Source organism: Petromyzon marinus, chromosome 11, assembly GCF_048934315.1.
Source record: "Petromyzon marinus isolate PM22_M1 ecotype Great Lakes invasive population chromosome 11, UKy_Petmar_22M1.pri1.0, whole genome shotgun sequence".
NCBI classification, from domain to species: Eukaryota; Metazoa; Chordata; class Hyperoartia; order Petromyzontiformes; family Petromyzontidae; genus Petromyzon; species Petromyzon marinus.
Window position 1 is genome coordinate 9,332,193 of NC_133677.1, and position 21,999 is coordinate 9,354,191.

A 21,999-nucleotide genomic window follows, 5' to 3' on the forward strand; every position below is an offset into this window, starting at 1 on the left:
AACTGCGGCGCCTGCTGCTGTATATTTAGACTTTGAATGTTCTCCCCGTGATCGCGTGGATTTTTTTCTCCAGGTCTCCCGGTTTTTCCTTTCATATTTAGAAAACATGCGTTTTAGTGTATTTGGCTGCTTTACATTTCCACGCGATAAGCCACTTCGTTGAGCTATAATGTGTAGCCAGGTCGCTTCTGAAAAAGTGCTATATAAGTCAGTGGGCCTTACCTAGTAAAATAAAAACAATTGTTATCGTTTATAAAATTAGGAAAATCTGCAGGAAAATGCTTTCAGCCTCTGCTATAAATTGTGCTTCGTCGCCACCTGCTGTTCGTTCCTTCATTTCAGCAACATTTGGTGACACCCGATTCGCAATCACAGTACAATCGTCGTATAAGTAGTATAACCCGATATTCGTAGCGCCTTAAAGGTATTCGTCGCACCTTCGAAATGTCGTAAATCGAAGCAATTTCCAGGGCTAGATGGAGGCGAAGGCCGAGGCGACGGATACGAGGAAGGACGGACGATGCTGTCAGCGACGCAAATCAGGGAATGAAGTGACGACGTTTTTTGCGAAACTCATGCCGTGTCAACCCACACGGTTTAACCCCATATTCTTGTGCAGCGAAATTGAGTTTTCAGGTCCATACAGCGTACAGCCGTTTTAATAAGGGCACATTTTTTTTGTCTGTTTGTGTTTCTCACTTGTGATGGGACTTTGTCAGATGAACGTTGAGATTTTTTTATAAGGGCACGGGGTGACCAATAAGGTCTGAATTGGTCTGTAATAAGGTAGGGCACTGATAAGGGGGTGACAGGTATGGAAACTATGTAAAAGGGGTAGACGTACATGGGTGCATTGCTGGACTCTACACCGCAAGTCCTCTATCTAACGAGTCTGGAGGCCCCTTTTTAAGAAGAAGGAAAAGCTCTTGCCTAGAATGCGAATATAAATTCGCATTGAACACATTCCTGCGGAGGGAGCTGGTAGGAACGTTGGGTTGCTCGGTCAATGGCCAGGGTCAACGGCGGCACCACGTGGTGTATTCCAAAAATATGCCCGACTGTGAGGGCAGGCACAAGCCGGCGTGAGTAGGTTAAACGTTGAGTTTTATAAGGGCACCACGGGGTGACCAGCCACTCCCCTCCCACCCCCCACCCCTCCCACCCCCACCCAGCCCCACCCTCCCCACCCAGCCCCTCCCCACCCTCCCCTCCCCACCCTCCCCAGCCCCTTCCCACCCTCCCCTCTCCACCCAGCCCCACCCCTCCCATTTTATCCGGGTGTCCGGATACACGTGGACAGACATCCACAGACATACACAATTAATCCCCTGCCTCCTGTGAATTAATCCCGGTTGGGCTTCCAGTCCACTACGTCTCCTACCAGTAATGCTTCTTGTATTTTTAAATCAAACCAGGTCATATAGCGGTAGTTCTCAACTATAGTTCTTTCGGGGTTGGGGGGGGGGCACAGGCGCAGCATGGAAACTGTGCAGGAGATAATTTCGAATCCGCATGGGGGGTTGCCAGCGTAGATTTGCATCGACGAAACCCGCAACCAATTAGCGTCGCGATGATGAGACGCGTGGACACGTGGGCACTCAGTAAATGGTGCCCTGGGTAACGTTAATTGTGGTTTTGGGGGGGCCGCCAGGGCAAGTTGGTCTTGATACCAGTACGGTTGGGAGCCACTGGATTGGAGGGATGCAGCCGTAATGTGTTAAAAAGTAGGCTTCCATTATTTATGTATTATTGCGCATATATATTTTTGGCCTGGAACATCGACCTACCCTGGTCCACGTTTCTGTGCGGTACACTGATTTAAAACGTTTTCATCTATACGCGCGTCGGCGTGTTGTTTCTCATTACTGCTTCAAGTTCAGATTTACAAAAATGCTCAAACCCTCTTTTTCCCACCTCTTTATTTAATCCTTTGTATCTTCTCAGTCCACCTTAAAAAAAACCCACTACATCAGATATACACGTACTCTTCGCTGTTTTCCAGATGCGTCCCTCCAACAGTTATATCTTATTGTTTAGAAAAAGCATCGTGCATGATGTTTTATTTGGCAAACATTTATCTTCAGTGCATCTTTGCAGACTTATGTTTAAGTACGGTTCTTCCAACATTTCCTGTGGTTCATTCCCATTGGACGTCATAATGACTGTATCGTCAGCAAAATCTGAGATGGTTAATGTCTCCAGTTATATTTACGTGTTTGTGTCCCCAATCTAATGTCTTATAATGTACGTGTTTCTTTGTCTAATCCAGGACAGTATATAATTTTTGGCGAAAGCTGACAACTGGCCAAAGAGATTCACAGTTACATTGGAAGATGATTTTATGCACTGCGTGAAAATTATTAGAATTATTATTTCCCCGAGGAAAATCTCACCGAGTCCTCTTTTGGATGTTGGCCGGTTCCATTTTGAGTAGTTCTACAGAAGGGAGGAATGCAGAGTACTCGGGAAAACCTGGCACATATTAGGGGATCATTCAACAATCCACACCGGTACAGAATGTCAACCACGTGCTTGCTGCTCTGCCTTGTTTTTGCCTCCACATTTCCCTACAGACGCGTTTCCCATGTGAAAGATGGCCCTCGTGTAATTTACCAACCCTGCCATCTAAGAGATGGATATCATGTATGTATGTTGAACTTCTTTCACACCGTAAGTAGCCAACTGCGCTACTCATCACGTGCCACCAGGCCCAACACTCAATTTAACCACCATCTCAGGGGCTATTCACTTTCGATGTGTTCCACTTAGTAAGGATGTACCCTTTATTTCACGCGTGAGACATTTTTTTGCTATTTTTGTCCTTACTCGTGAAAGCATTAAAAAAAAACACCCTGAAACTCTTCATATATCTTGATCCATTTGTCACAACAGCTAGTGTTATATGGTTCAGTGGAGTGGTGGTGTAGCAGTTAGCACACTGCACTATGAACCCCGGAAGTCTGAGTTGGATTACTGGCTACGGTTAACAATGGCAAGTAATATCTGACCAGCACTGACCAGCATGGGAAAGTTTACCTCCATAGTATGGGGGAGGCTTTCATCCAGCAGTAGACCTGTAAATGACTAGATATTACACGGATGAAATGTTTTTATTTAGGAAGATCATAGTTTTTGGATGGCCTAATGTGTTTTTATTGCCCCGATCCTAAGAGCAACGGATTAACCAGACTGTTGGGAGACGGACGCAGTCTTACAGAATGTGCGCTGCGTGATTTAGGAATTTTCATCGGCAGTGGCAAATTGGGGCATGAATCCTGCGCAGTGTTACGTTATACCACGAGGTCATGTGTACAGTTCAGTGTCCTATTGATCTACAGCTAACTGTAATTCAAGGAAGTGCATTTCGTTATGACTATAGTTTGTGTTGCATTTCAATTAACGTCAGTAAGTGATGTTCCGGAATTTAACTGGGGCAAGGACTTTTTAATGTCAAATGCATTTATTGTAGGGCGATGTAATTGGGTAGTAGAGTAAACTGAGCGATGCATTGACTCAAATGGCCATGGACTGGAAATTTAATCCTCGTCCCTGTACTATATCATGCAAAAAACAACTGTATGACGTGCATAGTCGTTCTGAGCCTGAGCAAAACCAGCATTAGCATATACGTAATAATGCTATCAAAGAGATACAGTAACATTTTGCAGTTTGTGTCAGGGTGGTGATCATTATATCATCCACCAATATGATGAAAATTGGAGTCATGCCTTCTCCTTTTCTGCCTTCACTCTCCGGGAGTCCCTCCCAATGGGTGTCCATACTGTTGACCCCGTATTGAAACTAAATATGTTTATAAACGTTGTCCTTACAATTTTCACCCTTGTACGTTTAGTACACCTATGACCCAATTCGCTTAGCAGGGGTTAAGCCTGAACAGTGCTTTGGATAGGCGACCATGATGCATAGCAAGTTAAACTAAATTAAACTTTTTATTTTACCAAGGCCCACTGAGCTATATAGCTCTTTTTCAGAAGTGACCTGGCCACAAATGATAGCTCAACGAAGCGGCTTATCACGTGGTAATTTACAGCAGCAGCCAAACACTCTAGACGCATGTTTCTAAATGTGGAGGGAAAACCCGGAGGACATGGGGGAGAAAAAACCACACGCGACCACGGGGAGAACATGCAAACTCCAAATATACAGGCGTCAGGGTCCGGATTGGACCCACGACCTACATACCAGACGAGGTAGTTAACATATTGCCACCGTATTAAAGGCTCTGGGGCTACATGATGGACAGTGCAGTAGAGTCAGTCTCTGCTCTCCACCGTTGGAAATCAACATTGAATAGCGTGAAGTATGATGAAACAATCCTCAAGAACCCCACAGCGTGGAGAGGCCATCATCCAGCAGTGTATTAACAAAAGTCTGTATAACATGTGTACACTGGCCCCAATCGTTGACAATGTGACGGTTATTTAATAGTTCACATTTTGAGAGATACATTTATACAATTACGTAAAATATGCCAGAATCTCTAAAAGCTGTCCACACTTGTTTTTCCTGTAGAGAGTTACGTCGTTGCCAGGAATTCAGTGGCACGTGGGTCGTTGCAAAGACACTTGCAGTGTCAGGTATATGTCATTTCACCTTTATTTATTCGTATTATAAATTAGATTGATAACATACAGACGTTTGGCAATCAACTGCTGGATGAAGGGCTCCCTATGCCTTGTTGGTTTATGGGCGTTGTTTGTCATGGAGTTTACATTTAACTCACTGATAATCAAACTCGGGTTTCCAAGTTTGTGGCACACTGCACCGCCGTTCCCAACCAAATTCATCTATAGTTAGTACCGTAGAGTGGTTGGCATGGACCCGAGTGTAAGGAATGAAACGGGGCCCTGTCTTACATGCACTCCTCATTGCCTGGGCTTCTTTGGCCCATAAGCCCCAGTACAGTTACACTGCCTGTACACTCAATACTTACTCCGCTGACTGTGGTAACACGACCGCGATGCTCCACGTTTTCCCCAGTCGTGTCGCGTTTAACTTAGCCACTTTGCATTACAACTCTACAAGGCTTGGACTTTTAAATAACATGGATCAATTTGTAGGGCTCACATCTTTAAGGAACAGAATGCTCCCCTCAGGTGGAGCATGATTGTAAATATAACTAAGTGGGAAATCTTGAGGTCTGACGGCAATAGATTACTTTGAGGAATCCAATTATATATTTTTTGCTTGGGTTAGATCGAGTGAGTACAATGTGTGTCAGGTAACCCCCTCAACCTGCCACAATTGACTACATACAGCCGTCACGTGAACAAACACACCGTTTTTAATTGCTTCAGCACACCGTGATGTCAAAGAGCAATCCATACCATTTAACAATTACAATTAGGCTGGTAATTACTGTACATCCAGCGCCATCTGGCGATTGTCAGCGTTAAACTCTTTCGATGAAAGTTCATTTACCCCTTCTGCCTCCGCCAATGATTTGATGAATAATAAAAAAAATCACGAGAATTATTGCATTTTTACTATCATTGTGTTATCACAATAATACGACACTGATTACGTCTATGACTCCGTATTTAAGGAGGGTACACGAGGCATGAATAATTGTTTGTGAGTGCCAGTTTTTGGGCAGTTGTGGTGTGAACAGCAGTGACGCCGCATGCATCTGCTATGACAGCACCTTGTGTTTTGGTGGGCACCTAGCATGCCCCGTCATACCTATTAAGTTGTAAATAATAACGAGAATTATTTGTTTTAATATCGCGCCCCTTTAGGGCGAGGCGGCTTCTCAATAGGCGCTTTACAAGTAAACAACTCACGTCTCATCTCAAATCTCGCCTCGAATATTTGAAAGGGCGCCCCCCCCCCCCCCCCCTAATGGCAGAGTCGTCCACGTGGGCACAAAAGTGACTCGGCATCTGGCCTGCAACCAGCCCTAAGTCGTGTCGGTAGGGGGCGATCATGCTATCTGTACTCGTGCCATTTCAATAATAACAACGACCTACTCGTTTCGAATGACGCCAAAATGATGTTGAACGTCCACCGTGACACAGACGGTGTGTACCTAATGGTTGCTAAACCCGCAGGAATAACCAGGGCAGCCGTCAAGGCTTGAACAAGGAACCTCTGCAACGAGTGGCGACCACGCTTACCGCTGAGACCAATGTTGCCAACCCGGTTGTCAAATGTACAAATGGGGGTCACCAACGTCAAATGCTGGACTATTGCAAATGATCGAGCGGATCTGCAGCAGCAGGCCTGGTAAACTGAATCAGCCGAATTACTTGGTCGAAGCTAAAAATGACGTCTAATAATATCGACCGAATTTGTAACAGAAAAAAAATATCGTTACCTTTCAAACGACACCTCATTCATTTAAATTGGTGGAGCGTTGCAGGAGGTCTTCTCCGGATAAACATACCAACCAATGAAGATCATTATTCACTTCGTCTTATGGCTGACACTGTTGGAGAGTAACAACTATTATTTGACAGCGAGGTGATTGAGCTTGATCAATGCGGCAGGAGTAGCGGAGTTCATCGCTGCGACGCCTCCTTCTTCATATTTGTAAATTGGGCATTGTTGTGTCGTTCTATGTTTCTTGGTTTGTTCTGGATGACCGCATAATGGATGGGTCTCATTAATATACCGTTTGGAAAACACCAACAGCACTTGTTTAGCACAGTCTAACTGCTGATGATACCAAAAAGGTCTTAACCAATCCAACGTTTTATTTTTCACCACAAACGCTGCTGCATAATATTGTCTGGAAAGCCTACAGGGTCATAGACTAAAAACCATTGTATGAGCTCCATATTTATTTTAGCATTTTGATATACTGTATTGACTAGATACCATGCGATTGCTTGTATCTGCCAAATCATCGGCTTGGTCAACTGCTATTTGCTCAAGTTTGGCCAAATTGGTGACCTCAAAAATGTGGGCCCTGAGGGCTATAATTCAAAGATGCTGCTTAATTATGGACATAGGGCACAGCGTGTATGCACACACCACAGTGAGTGAAAAACAAAATTGCATGTAGAGATGTGACACTCAAACTGTATTGGTTGATGCTGAAGTTAGTTCCGGTCGTGTTAAAATTAGCTTTCTCCTAAAAATACTCGCTTCCATCTGGCAACTGCACTATGTCCTGCAGCGAGATCTCCGATGGGCACAGGATTCGGTTGCTTTGTCAGATTTTCTTTTCTTTTATAAAATCGTCAATGTGTTGAAAATTCAGTATGCAAAAAATGTTGCAGCTTTAGACCATAAAAATACAAGTTTATAATGAGTTACCCTTGCTCATTCACTAACAGCTGTGTAATTTACTATTGTATTAGATTATTGCATGATTTGCAATGTATGTATGTTGAACGTCTTTCGTACCTTACGTAGCCAATCGTGCTAATATCTAACGATTATTTTTTATGCTAACAAACCAGCCTCATTATTCACCAACTGGTGCTGCTCATGCATCAATTGGTCTCATAATGTTGTCACATGCGAGTTCTACATTTTATGCATGTTACAGTTGCTCGGTGCACTTGGCTATCATGTGCGATGTACCACGAATGTGCTGCAATCCAGTGACATTGCTACACGTCCTGAACTGTACTTTTCATACAGCTCCAGCAAACACGAGTTTGTAATCGTCCGACTCTTGCACAAGTAGCGGCGTACAAGCCAGGCCACAAAAACAAACGATGCACATTAAAGGTTTCGTAATAATGCATCTTTCATTTTCCACGGAACACGTCATACTTGTCTTTAGCGTGAGTGCTTTTACATAGCTGCGCGTGTCTTTTGGACGTTTCGCCAAAGCGCAAATGGGGGGGGGCAGCTGTGGTGCTGATTATAACTAAAAATTATTGGTGACATGCAACACACTTGATGTTCAAAACAGCAGCAGTAAAACTCCGTCTATGGCAAATGTGGCAATGGAGGTGACGGGGTCACACGCTCACTAAAAAAAAAACTCCCCACGCAGGGCCGCGCGCTCCCTGTTCTCAACTTGTCGTCTCACGTCGCCACCGCGGCTCGCTTCTTAAGAGCTTAACTAAGAGAGAGGAACTGTTTACAAGTCGAAGCCGAGGCATCTTAGGCATGATGAAGGTCTGCCGTCTGCTGGGCTGGCTGGCGTGGAGTTTCGCCCCACTCGTCCTCGTCGCGGACGGACATGCCACGAGGAAACGCTCGGCAGAGATTCCCCGGGGGACAACCAGAGACCTGAAGAAGATTTTCGTTGGCAGATGCTACGATTACATTCGTGTTATTAATCCTGCCTTACGGTGAGTTCATTTCGATATTTCCTCTATAGAGCCGTGCTGCCAAAGACGGAAGCTGATTGAATTGTACAGTATCTGAAATGCCATATTTCACTTCATGGGTTCTCATTAATAAGATGCTAAGACCTGATCAGAGTGACATGAGCGTACGAAACTGGAATAAATGATGTCCAAGACTCATGTATGCCTTGTTCAATTTGACATGCATGAGTGTGACATCGTCTATTCACAATGGCAAAAGCATGTAGGTGATACTAGAATGGATGACACAGCTAACTGCATGCCTTATACATTTGTTGAGTTACCTCTGAAGTCTGTGTGAAACGCAATGCATTTTTTTATGATTTCAAATGAGAATTGTGCGACACAAAGAATCGGCTAATCCTGTGAAACGTTCCTGAACAAACGCAAACATTTACGATAATTGTGCAGGGCATTGGTCAGCCTCTTGAAGACCTAAAAATGTATGCCACTTTTTTTGGATCAGATTAGTCTCTATTGATTTTATAAGGTAAAAAAAAATCAGGGCCATTACTTATTTTAAATAATAACCCCATTGCACTGTATGGATATAACATTTCAATGTTATTCTGGCTTATCGACGTTTGGCTTCACTCTTATAGATTAACTGGTACCTTCAACATTCAATCTTAACATTTAATATCGTCACAGTTAAACCGTAAATAAGTAATTATTCGAATGTGGCATTCGGCACCGAAGTGTTTGGGGCAGTTATTATTATTGAAGGCAAAGAGCAATGTGCCTCCAAGCCCATGTGAGTATCGGGTCGGTGTCCATCTCCATTGGCTGCCGTGAACCTACCGTGTACATTTCAAAATGAAAACAAATGACAATGACTCATGCGGCTACGCGATGGGATCATTGATAACGTGACACAATTCGCAAGTTTCTTGCCCACTGCGTCCATTCTTGTCCACCTGGTAGCATACATTGGAACGCCACGGTCGATCGGCAGGTCACCCACTTGTGGTGGGATGAATTGTGGGAACGCCCACATCTTCCAAGACGTCATCTAGCCAGCGTGCAAGTGCAGGCCGAATTCCGTCCAGAGTGGCTCTCCAGAGCTTTCCCTCGTGGAGGCCCTTTCAGTAGCCGGGGCATTGGCGAGACGCTGCAGGGCTTTACATTTTCCGTCACTGGTGGTGAAGTAACTTTTCTCCTCCCAGGGACAAGAACTGTGAGCAGATGTGGGAAGCATTCTACAATGGATTCAAAGGCAAACAGCCATGCGAGGTCACCATGGACAGCTACAACCAGTTTGTTGCGCTGGCAAGCCATCCTTTGCCAAAAGACAAGGTTATTGGTCTCTAATATAATTTACTATGTGTCGGTTGTGTTCAGCATGAATGTTACATGGAATATTTTTTTTTATATCATATACCACGTATGTGTATTCATATCTTTCCATGCACAAGATGTATCTGCTATTGCTATTAACCATTGCAATATGGGGTTTTTTTACGGTGAACATGTTCATGTCAGTACTGTGAGAGACTAGCGAAACCAAACCAAAGTGAAGAAAGTGTCCTTGGCGTCACAGCGGGTGACCAACAACGGCTGTGACTGAGGTGTTTATGCAGAAGATTGATACATTGATTACCTCATTACACATGTGCCTTGATCCAGGCAATTGGAATTGGGCATCGTGCAGTGTAGAGCATCCATCAGTGTAAACTTTCTAGTATTGTATGGAATCTTTGTGGAAACGGTTTTCATAACGCGAATTGGATATAACGCGAAGACTGTATGAGGGAACACATTCTTGTAAAGCGGATGCGAAATGGATATAATGCAATTGAGTGAACAGAACGACGTCGCGTAAATAGGAATGAGCGGTTGTACGGTTCCCTCGGCGTAGCATCAGGCAAGGCGGGATGCTGCTGGATGCTTCTAGATGCTACCCACACGTTTCAGTCTTTGTTCAGATGGAATGCTCTTACCAATAATCCTAATCAATAGGATTCTATTCAACACAAAAAGCAACATTTTATTATTTAGAAAGCTTATATGAAATTTTTTTTATGGGTCTGGCACGCAGGCTCAATAGTTTGGGAATCCCGAGTTATGAGTCTAAGCCTGGGACCCATAGTTCCCTGCCTTTCTTTTTATCTTCGTAGTTATGTTATTACAGACCGGTAACATGATCTGAATGTAATGTGTGTTACTAATATAATTTTTGTTTTATATGTGCCAATAGCAGGACTTAACATTTTAGATTGTTTTGCGCAGGTATATTTAACAATATTGAATATTAGACCTGGAAAGGCAATTAGCCAATAGACTAAAAAATATTATTTGTGGAGACAGAATGGGGTTCTGCTGCTTATACAGTGCATTCATTCGTGGGAGTACATCTTGTTGTTCTATCGACTTAAAAACAAATTGGAAGGATTTTAAGGCATTATCTGATTATGCAAATAATTGTGTCATACTTGCGGTGCAAGTTGCAGAGCTCCACTCCCACTATCCCACACCCCCACCCTCTCGATCTCTCCTCCCTGGCTCCTCCCCCCTCTCTTGCCTTATATAGCCTCTTGTCACAAGCAGCTCTTTTGCCCTCTAACGCAATTTGTTTATTGCTGTGGCTGTTCCACCTGATGACGGACACTTGTGTTGCTTCCGAAACGTCGTAATTTAATTTATTTTATCCCTACGTGACTTTACCGAAAGAACCAAAGAGTATGGATCCCTGCAGTCACGAAAACTGCAGATCTAGATGACCTGATTATGATTTATTTGCAGGAAATTTTCTGGAGCGGGACAAATGCATTGGTGCACAAGTATTCAGGGGCGAGGCTGTTAACTCTCGAGGATTCCCTGGCTGGTTACATCGCCAACAACCTCAACTGGTGCCCAATCGCTGGCAATCCAGGTATGAAATGTTGCCTGTTATTCTAATATGTAGCTATTGAAGAGGTGGCTGGGTGGCTCAGAGGTTAGATTGCTTCGATTAGCACGGTTGCCTACGTTGGCTACGTTGGCTACGTAAGGTGTGAAAGAGGCTCAACATACTTGGTGGCTCAGATCAGCATGGGCATCAAGGCGAGTGAACAATTCCGCACAGGTCCAATCGCGGGTTGGGGCACATGGACAACTCTGAACCGACTTTGCGCCCAGGTCGGCAGGTTAATATCCCACCTGGACACACGACGGCGCTCCACAATACCAGCGAGATGCTGCTGCGACTGCTGTGACGAGAGGAAGGCCCCTGCACTGTGCAGGCACCTTGCAGAAGGCAAACCTGCGAGCGCCGATATGCGCTCGCCACTGAGAAGACGTTTGGCTTTGGCAGATGGACCCGAAAAGAATGCTGTGATACTGAGTTTGAATATGGTCAGTGACCTGTGATTAAACTGGGTTCTCAAGTGTAGTGGCTCAATGGATACCAATGACGGTACAAAAACAAATGCTGGCAATAGATTTGGGTTTTCACTTAATTTGACAAAAAGCTCCTGAAAAAATACCAGTTTGACTATCATGCGATAATTCAATAACAGTACACGTCTCACTTTTATTGTTACCACAATGGTCAATGTTGACATTAAATTTGTGCTTCAATACCTCTGCTGTCTAATTCTACAAGATTGACTGTTTCTTATCATCTGTATCGTTTAAAAACAATAGGAAATAATATATCCTCCTTTTCTCACGTTGCTCAACATTTGAAATGTCCTTCCCTCATCACTTTCCCCAAGTTCATATAACCTTAGGGGCCGTCCATAAATGACGTCACGCGATTTTGGACGAATTTTGACCCCCCCCCCCCCCCCCCCATCGTCACAATTATCAGACCCCCCCCCCCCAGGTGCGTGACGTCATTTATGAACGGCCCCTTATTCATTTCAAGGAATGTGCTCCCCTGTTCTGTACTATCATTAGTGTTCTTCGTTGCTGGACCCTTGAGCATAGCATTTCATTAGACCTCTGCTCAACAGCTGTGATAAAATATACGTGACTCTCACATCCAGGTTCCTAAATCTCCACTGTCACCTCCCTTACACTCACAGCATTACAGAGAACTGTTGAAATTAATATGAAAGACCATGCAATTAACAAGAAGGTCCTGGACAGAGACAAAGAATCAAGGCTACTGAGTTAGGTCAAGTAAAGGAAACTGCAATATTTTAGACCAGGATGAATGGTGAATGGCTGCAAATGATGCTTTAAACTTTTATTTTACCAGGTAAGGCCCACTGAGCTATATTGCTCTTTTTTTCAGAAGCGACCTGGCCACAAATGACAGCTCAACAAAGTGGCTTATTACGTTGACATATATAGCAGCCAAATACTCTGAAACGCGTGTTTCTAAATGTGTAACTAAAAACTGAAGAAAATCCACGTGACCACAGGGAGAATATGCAACCTCCAAATATACAGGCGTCAGGGTTGGGATCGAACGCATGACTTCCTGTAAACCAGGCAAGGTAGTTAACATCTCACCACCGCAGCACCCTGAAGACGGGAACGCTACTCGATGCTAGAGGAAGACCACGATCTGACTGGAGGTTGAACATTGAACACTGGGCTGGAAGGAAGTTACCTCAGTTACAAGACGTAGTGACGCACAGTGAAGGGGAAAGACGACTGAAAGGAGATATCAGTGAAAGACAAGCCAAGGGACTAAAAGAAGAATAATCCCTCTGACCTCTGCTGGCACTGCATCTCACGTGCATTCACATTGCAAAAAACTTGACTGTCTGGCCTTATGTTAGATCTTCAACTTCAGCATTAGCATTTCCTAGTTCCGATTATATAGAATTTATCTCAAAGACGTAGGGTTTGGGCGTATTGCTGGGTTTGGGTACAATTCTGCTGTACTCAAACACGTATATTCTATTAAAATTGAATATTCGTGTTGAATAGCATTTTTTTTTATAATTTCCCGTTGGTAGCAGCAATTGAATATACTGAGAGCTTTTTATATAGTGTTTGCAATGCGTGTATACATATTGCATTACCCTTTTTCTGTGAACATTCAGATCTGGATTACACTTCCTGCCCTGGCTATTCCGAGTGTGACAATAATGCTGTCAAATCTTTCTGGATCATGGCCTCCAAATCGGTATTGTAACTACATCACAATTATATCACACTCCCGCACCTCTGATTAGCACGGTTGGCCACGTACGCTGCGAAATAAGTTTAACATACATACACTCTAAACTTTGTATTCTGTCTCGTTAATGGATATGGACTTTGGGTACAGTTACAACCAACTGTTAACCTGCATATCACCCCTTATGCTACTCGGTTGTTATGTACTCACTGAAAATAAATATCCCAATTGCGATGCCTTTTGTAGTTTGCGCAGAATGTTCGTGGAGTTGTTCGAGTGATGCTTAACGGATCCAGGGAGGGTGGTGCATTCTATTCAGGCAGGTAAGTCATCTGATTATCCATTGTTTATGGTCGAGCCGGTCATGTTAGAAACATGGTTTAACGTTGAATTATGAATTTTAAAAAAACAAGTTGTGTTTTTGATACTTGAGAAAGTTGCAGTTGCAGTCATGAATGTTGTTTGTCTTTGTGGCCTGTGTCTCGTTGCAGTATCTTTGGAACTATTGAGCTGCCAAATCTCCCGAAAGACAACGTCTCTGAAATCCATCTTTGGATTATTGATACATTGAATGGACCTGATAGGTAATTGGGTGATTAATTACGAAGCAATTATTGGCAGTGAATGAGCAACATGGAAAGAACATATACTTTATCTTGACTTAAAGCTTTCGTGATTGCAGGAATTCATATTCTTTGGGTCTTTTGGTACACAACTATAACCATAAGCATAACCACCACATAACGACAGCAACATACCCCAGAATATAATCACAACAGCCACATAGGCACAACAACACACATTATAGCAATCATAACCACATAACCACAACAGCCACATAACAATTACGACAATCATAACTTCAATATATCAACCATAACCATCAGTTTATAACCACCACCACCACATAATCATAACTATCACAAAAACACAATATAATCACAAAAGCCACAATATAACCTCAACCATAAGCACATTATAACCACAACCTTGATCACATTATAACCAGAACCAAAATTATAACCAGAAACATATAACAACAGCCTAACCATCCCATTATAACCACAACAACATTGTCACCACAAACTTGATTTGAAGCTTTCGTGACTGCTGGAATTACTCTTTGATTCTTTCGATAAAGTAACGTAGGAATAAAAATAAATAAATAATAGAATACGCCGTTTCAATTGCAACACAAGCAATCGTCATCAGGTAGAAAACAAACCTATTAAAACTTAGAAATATAATGCAATACAACACAGAGAGTCGGCTAACACAACAGTCAACACCCTACCTGGTTGATTACGTTCTTCCAAAGATTGCAAAATTTGAGAGAGAGACGTGACTTTACAGAAATAACCTAAGAGTAATTCCAGCAGTCACGAAAGCTTCAAATCAAGTTTGAATCACCTCTATGGGGAGGATTTAAGTTTGTTTTCTCTCTCTTTGTGTGTCTCTGTTTGTCAAATTTCACAATTAACTTCTAATTTAGCAATCTTTGGAAGTACGTAATCAACCAGGCTATGCGTTAACTGTGTGTTAACCGACTCTCTCTGTTGCATTGCATTACATTTCCAAATTTTTTGCTAAGTTCGTTTTCTCAAACTTCCTATCTCTCTCTAAAATTTACCACGCTTGCATAGCTCCATTCGCTCTTTGTTCCCCCTGACCGCTGCGGGGTGGATTTGCAAACAGCTATCTAATTGACATGCTAATTTCTCTGCTCCAGCACCCCCACCTCTCTCCCCCCCCCCCTTCTCTCTCTATTTAAGGCCTCGACACAGAGGTGTTGTGTCTCCGTGTGTCTTTGTGAGTGTCTCTCTCTGTGTGTCTCTGTGTTGTCTCTCTCTGCTTGTGTGTCTGTCTGTGTGTCTCCGTGTCTGTGTTTTGTCTCTCTCTCAAATTTAGCAATCTTTGGAAGAACGTAATTAACCAGGTAGAGTGTTGAATGTTGTGTTAGCCGACTCTTCGTGTTGTATTGCATTGTATTTCTAAGTTTCTACCTGATGACGATTGCTTGTGTTGCAATCGAAGCGGTGTATTCTATTATTTAATTAATTTTCTTTCTGCGTGACTTTACCGAAAGAACCGAAGAGTAATTGTCACCACAGCGGACAGAATATAACCACAACAGCCACAATATAATCACAACTATACCCACAACCACGACATTTGCAATGCAATGTGGAATGATGAATTTACCCTCCCTTGAGAGCAAGGGGGGAGGGATGGGCATTGCCTGATAAACATATTTCACTTGTTTCAGAAACTAATAAAGCAATTTCATGTATATTGTATATTTCCACAGCTACATATTTTATTGGGTTTTATACATTTCATTCCTTCAAAAATATCGTTTGGGAATTCAGAGCATGACATACGGACGGACGCTTGTGAATTATGTGATCAACCATGTGACCTCACGGGAGGTTGACCAACAGCAGCTGTGACTGAAAGGTGGACTTCATTTGCAAAATGTTGATAATGATTCCACTAACCATGCTTTTTACAAATGCTGGTTTGGTATTACAAGAATGGATATATTTAGAGCACTGCACTGCAGTTATATTCAGGGGTCTTGTGTCACGGTGGTTCTAAGCTTTCAGAAAAACAATGGTGACTGCAAATGACTCCACCTTTCGTCCAAAATGTATGTTCATGAAGAAACGTCGTTAAGGCCGACAAAAACAAGCATTGTTGTTGGCCTAACTGTAAAAATTGTAGTTGGTTTGCCACAAAGTCATTGTGTAATCGTGAAATTAATGTTTTGAAGAAACGGCCTTTACGGGTCTCGCAGTTGAGACGGCATAATGGAAGCCACAGAAGGGGAAGTATATAGGTTTTAAGATATGTTCACAAGAACTCATGAATCGTTATTGCTCATTATTCACATTAGTCTGGTCGGAAATCAACCTTAGATCAACGGGTTCATAGTACAGTGTGCTAACCACCTCTACACTTGGACCCAACAAGTGTGTATGTACGTTGAATTTCTTTCGCAATGTACGTAGCCAACCGTGATAAGCAGAGGTGCGGGAATTGTATTACATAAAAAATAGAATAGAATAATGTTCAGAGTTACACTGTTTTGAGTTGTTAAGAATGTCTGCTATAATAGAAATATCTCAGCAAATGTGTTGTGAGCATGTGTAATGTATCTATCCTAACAGGGAGTCATGTGGTGTTGGCTCTGTGGCTCATCTGGAAGCTCGCCTAAAGGAACATGGATTCAAGTACAGCTGTTTTGATAACTGCAAGTGAGGATCTTGCTTTTACAGTCATGCTTGTAGCCAAACCTACAATTGTTATTACCAATAGCATTGACCAACACATTTGTCTGCAGTAACGTGATCTATCTGTATGGCTGCTCATGGGTCTCTCTATCTCTATTGTAATAATTAATTGATACATCAATTAAAATTGATATTTATGCTCAGGATACATTTGTTGTTATATCGTGCACATATGAAACGTGGACATTGTGCAAATTAAATACAACTTACAGGAAAATGTTACCTGCAGGTTAATAGTGCGAGAAAATAAGAGAGAGAATACATAACGAGATAAAAAAAAATAATACACGGTACATCTGTTTATGGTATTTATAGGCCACTCAGATGGCCCCATATATAGTTAATACCGCTTCATATATGTTGTAATATCGTGAACTTGACCATGTTTGTCGTCGACTCGTGACAGGAAAAACAATTGCGGTCGTTTCCTTCAATTCTGTAGATCTGTGCTCCATATGCAGTGCGTGGATCTGCCCAACATTCCCATCTGCCAATTTGCAAACAACGACTCCTCGCCGGGTAACTCGGCCACCATGCTGTCCTCACCGCTGAACGCACTCGTGGCGCGTATCCGCCGCCTTGTGGTGCCCATGTAAGGCGGTGGCGAGGATGGAAAGCTGCCACAAATGTTGGCGTTGGTTGATTACACCGGGCACGAGTCATTTTAAAGTTCCGGAGGAGATTGATGGAAGAACAAAAAACAACCGAGCTTCATGTGCAGGTGATGGTCGTGGGAGGTTGTAACTGCTTAGGGAGGCCTACATCCAGCATCATCACAATCCATGGGCAGATATCCCGTAGATGTCCACTCCACATTTCGTCATTTGTTTCCACTTTCTTCTGTCTTGTGCCAATATGTTCAAGTAGTGCTACATCTTCAACCGGCAGGGTAGTGCTATTTGGGCAATTTACGAGTGGTACTGTGTCAGGCCTGCTTTGCTTTCATCCATTTCCATTCAACTGCCATCCCTCACTCAATTAAGACATATTTTGGAGTTTCTCATGTATTAGATGATTGGTTCTTAACCTGGGGTGCATGCACCTCATGGGGGGTGCACGATGAGAACCAAAGTGATGCAGTCTTCAGTGAAGGTTGAATACTACTGTATTATATGAAGAGCGGAGACTTGATGTGTACATTAATAAACGCAACATTTAGGTGTATTAAAGGGAGTTAGTTTTTTATAACCTTATGCTCTAATCAAATTGCAGAATGGAGGGCAACTAACACTGCATTTATTCGTTATCCCCTCTTTGTGGCAACTGGCAAATCTCATGCGTGCACATTCCCCAAAAACAAAGGTGGAACGCCCATGACAGTATTGAATAAAAACATTACTTTTTGTTGTCCAATTAAACATTCCATTGCAAAGTGTTACCCAAATATAATGCAGTATAGCAATGGAACAAATCAATAACATATTACAGCACAAATGAATACATCTAATGCTAGGCTGTTCATAATGTAATCCTTTGCAATGAGTGTATGATAACCTATTCAATGCAATGTGATAATCTCTATGTCATTGTAGTATTTTCATGATACTCTGGTAATTATTGTGAGATTCGGCTGTCAAGAGGCGGGAGTGTAGCCATGTTGGTGTGATTTGACGGTGTTTTTCTGATGTCCATGCTCTTGCTGATATCAAAGTTTTGGTTTTCTCTATGGGTTGAAATAAAAGCTGATAACTTAAATAAACGCATATCTACAAAATACGACTGCTGATCTCTACATGTGTTTACTTGGATGTATGTTTGTCTGGAGAATTTCTTCTAGTCCTATTTCGATGGACGAGGTCTCATTTGAAGTATATCATATTTCATTCTACAAATGGATGATTTGGGTAATTGGCATATAGACCCCAGTGGTACTTATCTGTTCTATAACTTACAATATCATGGCATGTAACGCAAGCGCCGTTTGAAACTCATACAATTAATAGGTATTTAGATAGCACGGTTCGCTCTGTACCTCCGATGAACACGGTTGGCTACGTACGGTGGGAAAGAAATTCAGCATACATGCACACGTATTTCCCTTTGGAATTTCTCCCAACCGCCAACCCTTCTGTTAGGTGCCGCAGCACTGTCCAGGATACATTTGTTAAAACTAATATGAAAACAAACATGTATCTTTATTAAGCAATCAAGATTGAGCAGATTTGGGAAGCATTTTCCAGAGCATTAAACAATTGTGACGAACCTAAGCATTACTATCATTTCATACATTTATCATCGCATCCTATTCCAAGAAACAAGATGATGTTTTACACCTATTTTGAGTTATATATTTACATTTTAAAATAGATTTTGTATATTTATGTGCAATGTTTATTTTATAATGTAATTTAAGGTACTCGTTTGGATGCAAAGAAAAGAGTCTTCACATAGAGACATGATCAAGATCGCAGATACGCTAGCTGGTTTTATGTTAGACGGCTTGACCTGGTGCACCACTCATGGTAAGGTCTCTGAGTTGAATGTGTACACTGCCCTGAAACCAGTTAATTTTAGACATCACCACACAGAGCCAACCCATTTTGCTTGTCGTGTACCCCTACCTCCTAAAAAGACTACCAAATGTCTGCATACTCCTACCAGCACACTGCCTTTATTGTTTTAACAAATCAGATTTTCTTCATGTAGCAATTTTCACACTGCAAATAATACCGTTAAAATAATTTTATATTGACACAAAATAAGTACCAAAATATTCATTCGTTTCTCAAACCGCTTGTCCTGGTGAGTGTCGCGACGCCCGCATGATGAGTAGGGCGGTCCAGACCTCCCTTTCCCTGGCGACAGACTCCAGAACTACATTACTATGCACTACTACACTACACTATACACTACCATGCACTACACTATATACGACTATACACTACTATACACTACACTATACACTACACTATACACTACGACTATAAACTACACTATACACTGCACTATACACGACTATAAACTACACTATACACAACACTATACATGGCACTACTATACACTACTACACTTTACACGACTATACACTATACACTACTATACACAGACTTTAGCTCTTCCTGGGGAATTCCCAGGCGTTCTCAGATCAGCCGAGCGACATAGTCCCACCAGACTGGAGAAGCATACTCCCATGATCGCTCAAATATCTGCGAGGGAAAAGAGCGGGTCCATTGTTCCACGACCATGATGGAATCTGCATTGTTCCACGACCATGACGTAATCCGCATTGTTCCTCCTGAATCTGCGGCTCAACCACCGGGCGGAGCCTCCTCTCCAGCACTCTGGCATAGGCTTTACTTGAAACACTGAGGAGTGTGATCCCTCTGTAGTACACCCTCTGCGATTGACAACGACAACCTTTTTCGGCTTGACCGAGGATCTAAATGAGGTGGAATTGCCATCTATGTTCGTAATACTATTACATGTTCACTAGCTCACTCCTTGTTTAAAAAATGTTGCTTTGAAGGTCTGGCTCTCAGAATAACTCTCCCAAATAGATATTGGCAGTGTGCTGCTATCGACCGCCTAGTGGGAAGGATGTTGAAGCTGCATCTGCACTGAGAGAGCTTTTTGGGGGCCTCCCTAAAGGTGAAATAGTTTTAGTTGGGTGATCTAAATTGGAATTGGCTAAACCCGCCGGCCGTGGCCACAAATTTTGCAGATGAATTTAATATGTTTCAATTAATAAATGTCCCCACAAGACCCAACCTAAAAAATCCGGGACAGTCATCTCTGCTTGACGTCCTATTGACAAATGCCCCTCACAATTTCACACTGACTGGTGTTCTGGGTAATAACCTTAGTGATCACTCCTTCATTTTTGGGGTGAGATCATCAGCCAGACCCAAAGCCCCCCCTAAATTGGTTGAGAAGCACTCTATGAGACACTTCAGCACTCAGGCATTTACTAATGATGTGCTTCACTCGGATATTGACAAGGTCTGTGATATCCCCAACCTGACTACGGCTTGGGAGACCTTCAGGTACACGTTTCTCCAAATTCTTAACAAAAACATGCTCCGTTGGTTAGATTTAAAACTAAAGACAACCGCCCCCCATGGTTTGATCCTTTGATTACAAAGCTCATGAAAACTAGGGACAAGGCTTGGGCATGTGCTCAGAAAAATAATTTGGTCAATGACTGGCTAGAATACAGGATTTTAAGGAATAGATGCGTCAAAAAAATACGGCATGCAAAAAATGCCTACTTTTCATCCACTCTCCTGGAATTACATGGAAATGCCAGGATTTTCTGGAAAACAATCAAATGCATCGAAAAGGCATCCAAAACAGACAATCTGCCCATTGAGCTTAAACGAAATTGGGAATATTTTTCAGATCCCCAAAAAATAGTTGGCAATTTTAACCTTAATTATTCTGAAGCTGGTAATCTTTTTGATAATGTATTGGGAGTCACCCCTGCTCCTGCAAATTCCTACACCCCTGTCCAAACATTAAACGAATTTAGTTTCCAGCCAATCCACGAAAGTAATGTTCTGAAACAACTGTCTTACCTCAAAGGGTCCTCCTCTACCAGAGGAGATAGTACTAAATGTAGGTCACCTAATATACAAACCTATAGCCCATATTTTCAACCTGTCCATCAAAGAAGCATCAGTTCCTCTAGAATGGAAACAATCCTATGTCCGTCCACTTCAATAAGGGGGCCCTAAAGATGATCCAAATAACTACCGACCTATCTCAATTTTGTCCCCGTTGATGAAAATTTTTGAAAAATCATTGACCTACCAAATTAGCAGTTTCCTGTCCACCAACAATCTACAACATCTAAAACAATCTTGGTTCCGAAAAAAATACAGCACCACATCTGCTGCATTAGACTCTCTGAATCACATTTACAGTAGCCTTGATAATAAGCAGTACTGTGCCTGTCTTTTTCTAGACCTGTCCAAAGCTTTTGATACAGTAGACCACAACACCCTGCTTAGTAAACTAAGTTGCCTCGGTTTTTCCAAAAACGCAGTAAAATGGTTACAAAATTACCTTTTTTCTCGCACCCAAACTGTATTCACAGATGGTTGGAGGTCAAACAGTATTAAGATAACAAAAGGGGTTCCACAGGGTTCCAACCTCGGCCCCCTTTTGTTCTCTCTTTATGTCCATGACTTGGGCACTGACCTGGATCATTCCAGAGTAAATCTTTTTGCAGATGACACGATACTGATTACTGCTGGCCGCTCTCCGGATGACGTGATTGCTAAGCTACAGGGTGATTTCAACAAACTACAACATCAGCTAGTTGCTCTTAAACTAATCCTGAATACCTCCAAAACCAAGGTGCTATGCTTCTCACCAGGACTAAAGCAGGAAGTTATTTTTCCCCAATTACATTCCTTAA

The 21,999-nt window shown here is 42.5% G+C and overlaps 1 protein-coding gene across 2 annotated transcripts; it reads left to right on the forward strand.

The window, feature by feature from the left end:
- The first annotated feature begins 1,565 nt into the window (after window positions 1-1,565).
- On the forward strand, window positions 1,566-18,359 carry LOC116941240 (ADP-ribosyl cyclase/cyclic ADP-ribose hydrolase 2-like). 2 transcript variants are annotated; one of them, XM_032952074.2, is made up of 8 exons: window positions 1,589-8,273; window positions 9,458-9,587; window positions 11,034-11,163; window positions 13,271-13,353; window positions 13,594-13,670; window positions 13,839-13,931; window positions 16,518-16,604; window positions 17,083-18,359. In XM_032952074.2, the coding sequence occupies exons 1-8, from the start codon at window positions 8,089-8,091 to the stop codon at window positions 17,234-17,236; spliced, it is 939 nt and encodes a 312-aa protein (XP_032807965.1). In that variant the 5' UTR covers window positions 1,589-8,088; the 3' UTR covers window positions 17,237-18,359. The 2 variants fall into 2 exon arrangements, with proteins under 2 accessions (XP_075922478.1, XP_032807965.1); XM_076066363.1 differs by lacking the exon at window positions 13,839-13,931 and having other exon boundaries at window positions 1,566-8,273.
- The last annotated feature ends 3,640 nt before the right edge of the window (window positions 18,360-21,999 follow it).